General features: G+C 48.3%; 1 protein-coding gene across 1 annotated transcript in view; it reads right to left on the bottom strand.

The window, feature by feature from the left end:
• Positions 1 to 3,703, bottom strand: part of C11H17orf67 (chromosome 11 C17orf67 homolog) — a 17,332-nt gene that overhangs the window by 161 nt on the left and 13,468 nt on the right. Inside the window, exon 3 of the mRNA XM_021175432.2 lies at positions 3,129 to 3,264. Within this exon, the coding sequence (XP_021031091.1) occupies positions 3,148 to 3,264 (117 nt within the window). The 3' untranslated portion in view covers positions 3,129 to 3,147. The remainder of the gene's footprint in view (positions 1 to 3,128; positions 3,265 to 3,703) is intronic.

Genomic DNA, 3,703 nt, shown 5'->3' with positions numbered 1-3,703 from the left:
GTGATGTCGGTGATGGTGGTGATGTCGGTGGTGGTGGTGGTGGTGGTGGTGATGATGATGGTTGTAGTGGTGGTGGTGGTGGTGGTTGTAGTGGAAGTAATGGTAGTGGTGGTGGAAGAAAGAGGAGAAGAAGCCACCAGCTGTTATCTCCTAAAACAAACAAACAAACCCCGTGTGTGAACCAATTTTTAAAGATTTGTTTTATTTATTTATGTATTTGTGTATCTGTATGTGTACACATGTGTATAGATCAGGTGTGCCAGGAGTCCAGAAGAAGGCATCAGATTTTCCTGGAGCTAGAGTTACATAGGAGATTGTGAGCCTCCTGCCATGGGTGCTGGGAACTGAACCCAAGCGGTCTGGGAGAGCAGCAAGCCCTCTGGACCACTGAGCCATCTCCAACTTCTTGGATCCTTGGGACAACAAAAGGAGAGGCTGCCACTCTCCGCATCTCACAGGGGAAACAGAGAGCAGTCAGGCTGGCTTTTCACTACTACACTCAGGATCCACAAGCTGTTGATTCCAAATTCCAGACTCAGCCACCTGTGTCCCTACTGCTTCCCACTCTCCATGTATGTGGGAGCTGTCTGAAATGACACCTTTGTGGAATCCCATGATTTCCTTTAAGAAGTCAGTCATTGCCAGGTGGTGGTGGTGTACGCCTTTAATCCCAGCTCTTAGAAGGCAGAGACAGACAGATCTCTCTGAGTTCTAGGCCAGCCTGGTCTACAGAGTGAGTTCCAGGATAGCCAGAACTACACAGAGAAACCCTGTCTCAAAACAACAAGAAGAGGAAGAGGAGGGGAAAGGGGAGGAGGAGGAAAAAAAGAAGGAGAAGGAGGAGGAGGAAGAGGAGGAGGAGGGGGAGGAGTCATTCACTGAGGACCAGGTCCAAAGACAACATCATCCCAATGTGTAGATGCAGAAACAAGGGCTGGAGAGACTGCTCAGCGGTTAAGGGCACTGGTTGTTCTTCCAGAGGTCCTGAGTTCAATTCCCATCAACTGCATGGTGACTCAATAACCATCTGTAATGGAAATCTGATGCCACCTTCTGGTATGTCTGAAGTCGGTAACAGTATATCCACATACATGAAATAAATAAATAAATCTTTTTTAAAAAATAGCCGGGCGTGGTGGTGCACAACTTTAATCCCAGCACTTGGGAGGCAGAGGCAGGCCGATTTCTGAGTTTGAGGCCAGCCTGGTCTACAAAGTGAGTTCCAGGACAGCCAGGGTTATACAGAGAAACTCTGTCTGGAAAAAACAAACAAACAAACAAACAAACAAATAGATTCAGAAACAGAAACTGAAAGAGAAGTAGCTTGCTACAGAGTTAAGATGCAGAATGGTCAGCCCACTCTAGCCAGAGTCTAAGCCCCTAGGCACCCCACAATTCTGTTTCCTTTTTGGAATTTGTGTGTGTGCTCGTGCGCATGCGTGTATGCGTACTGTGTATGTGTGTGTGTGTGTGTGTTTGTGTGTGTGTGTGTGTGTGTGTGTGTGTGCATGTCGCAGTATAGATGTAGATATCAAAGCACGAGAGTACATTGTGTGGGAATCCTCTCCTACCCTGTGGGTCCCAGGATTCAAACTCAAATCATCAAGCTTAACGGCAAGTGTCTTAGCGTTAAGTGTCTTTGCCAGCTGAGCCATCTCACCTGCCTCCACAGTTCTGTTTTCTAGAAGAAACCAAGAGTTTTCTGTGATGGAAGACGAGGCCCTTGATCTAGGAGGAAATGGCAGCCTGGAAGTCATATGCAGCCATCCTGGCAGAAATAAACATTCTACGGAGACACTTGTGGAGCTGACGATAAAGCTCAGTGGTTAGAGCACTGCCCAGCATGCATGAAGCCCTGTATTTGGTCCCCAGAACTGCACAGTCCTATAATCACAGTACTTGGGAGCACTGGAAAGATGGATCAGAAGTTCAAGGTCATCCTAGTCTACATACAAGTTCTTCGAGGCTGGAGAGGGAAATTGAAATTTCTCTAGGATACCATGCTGGGAGAAGGAAGGACTGAAGCCCAGTGCCTGCGAGAGGAGGAACTGTCTGCAAGGAAGAGATTTCACAAGGTTTTGTCCCCTTGTCACCTTGTGGCAGAGACTGGAGCTTAGACACGGATGATTGACAGACCACACTTTGACCAAGACCCCTTAGCAAAGCATCCCTCTACTTAAACTAGACCTCAAGTCAGGACCCTAAAAGTGAACACAGGAGTCACGGGAGTCACCACTGTGCCCCTTCCCAGGGTGCTCCCATGGTAGAAGTCTCATTTTCCTGCCTTTCTCCATTAATTGTGTCTTTGATTGGCCTATTGAAAACAAGCAGCTTGTGGAAGCTGCCAAGGCCCGAACTCTGAACAGAACAACTCTAGTTAACCCCAGGCACATCAGAGGAAGCCGACTCGGAATAGGGCTCTGGTGCCAGAAAGAATGGAAGAGGGGAGTTAGCCCAACCCTTGATCCTCCAGAGTAGAACTTTGCTCTCTTCCACATCCTCTTGCCCTCTGCAAGGCTTCGTCCCAGGAACATCTTGGACAGGACCAAGCAACAGTCTGCATTCATTCCATACCAGCCCTTTCTGTGCCTGGGTGCTCCATAATACCCAGTCAGCTCCTCCATAAAATGGGGTCAAAGTTCACGCCATCAATGACACCAGGGTAATAAGGTGGTAGGGAGAAGGTCTACAAACTACCAGGTGATATTCTGAAGGGAGCATTCCTGTACCATTACAGTAGAGAAGGGGCTGGGAGAGGGAAAGAGATGGTTCAACTGTTAAGAGCACTGGCTGATAACTCAGTTTCAATTCCCAGCACCCACATGGTGGCCCACAACTGCTCTAACTCTAGTCCTAGGGGATCTGATGCCCTCTTGTGGCCTCTATAGGAATTGCATGCACAGACAGATCTTACCTAGCTGGTAAATAGGGTATCATCCCCTCCCCATCTGAGATCTCTTGGTGACCAGTAAGTTCCCTGCTTTCCTCCTTGCCTGGCTCCCTTGACACCCCCTAAACAACACGCAACCGACACACTGACCTCTGAGCACACTGCCCCCCCAAGAAACCTCCCTACCATGAACATATTTCCAACAGTCACCGTCTCCAACAGAAGGCCTAGGACATACCGAGCTGGCCCCAGGTCCTTCACACAGGATGGACAATGTTCCTGTCACAGTGCGGCTTGCAGTGAGGATTCAGCCAGTGCTCCAGAAACTGCTCCTCAGCACGGTGCTCCAGGGCCAGGAGATGATGCATATACTCCTGAAGAGACAAACACACGGCATTGAGAGGCTCCTGGATCTCACTACATAGACCAGGCTTTGCCTCAAGCTCACAGAGATCTGTCTGCTTCTGCCCCCAAATGCTGGAATCAAAAGTTGTGTGGCACACACCCAGCTGGCCCCCTTCTTACCTCAGGCTTTCACACAGTCCAATGAGAAGCCAGCCAGCAAGGGAACCAAAGGGGGACAGCCTGCAGGGGTCAACCCCACTCAGAAAGGACCCTGGATGCTATAACCATGAGGTGTGACTCACTCCAAAGGGTGTGTGAAACAGAACCACAAAAATATTTTAAAGTAACGCTAAAAAAAAAAAAAAAAAAAAAAAGTGGCTGTTAACCAAAAAAGTGGTATTTCACCATGGGAGAGAGTGGACATATTTAGTAATATAGTATTTGTGACGAGATTAAATGCTTTTGATA

This window comes from Mus caroli, chromosome 11, assembly GCF_900094665.2.
Source record: "Mus caroli chromosome 11, CAROLI_EIJ_v1.1, whole genome shotgun sequence".
In the NCBI taxonomy this organism is placed as follows: domain Eukaryota; kingdom Metazoa; phylum Chordata; class Mammalia; order Rodentia; family Muridae; genus Mus; species Mus caroli.
Note: the sequence above shows the minus strand (reverse complement) of the source record. Positions and strands in the feature narration are given on the sequence as shown.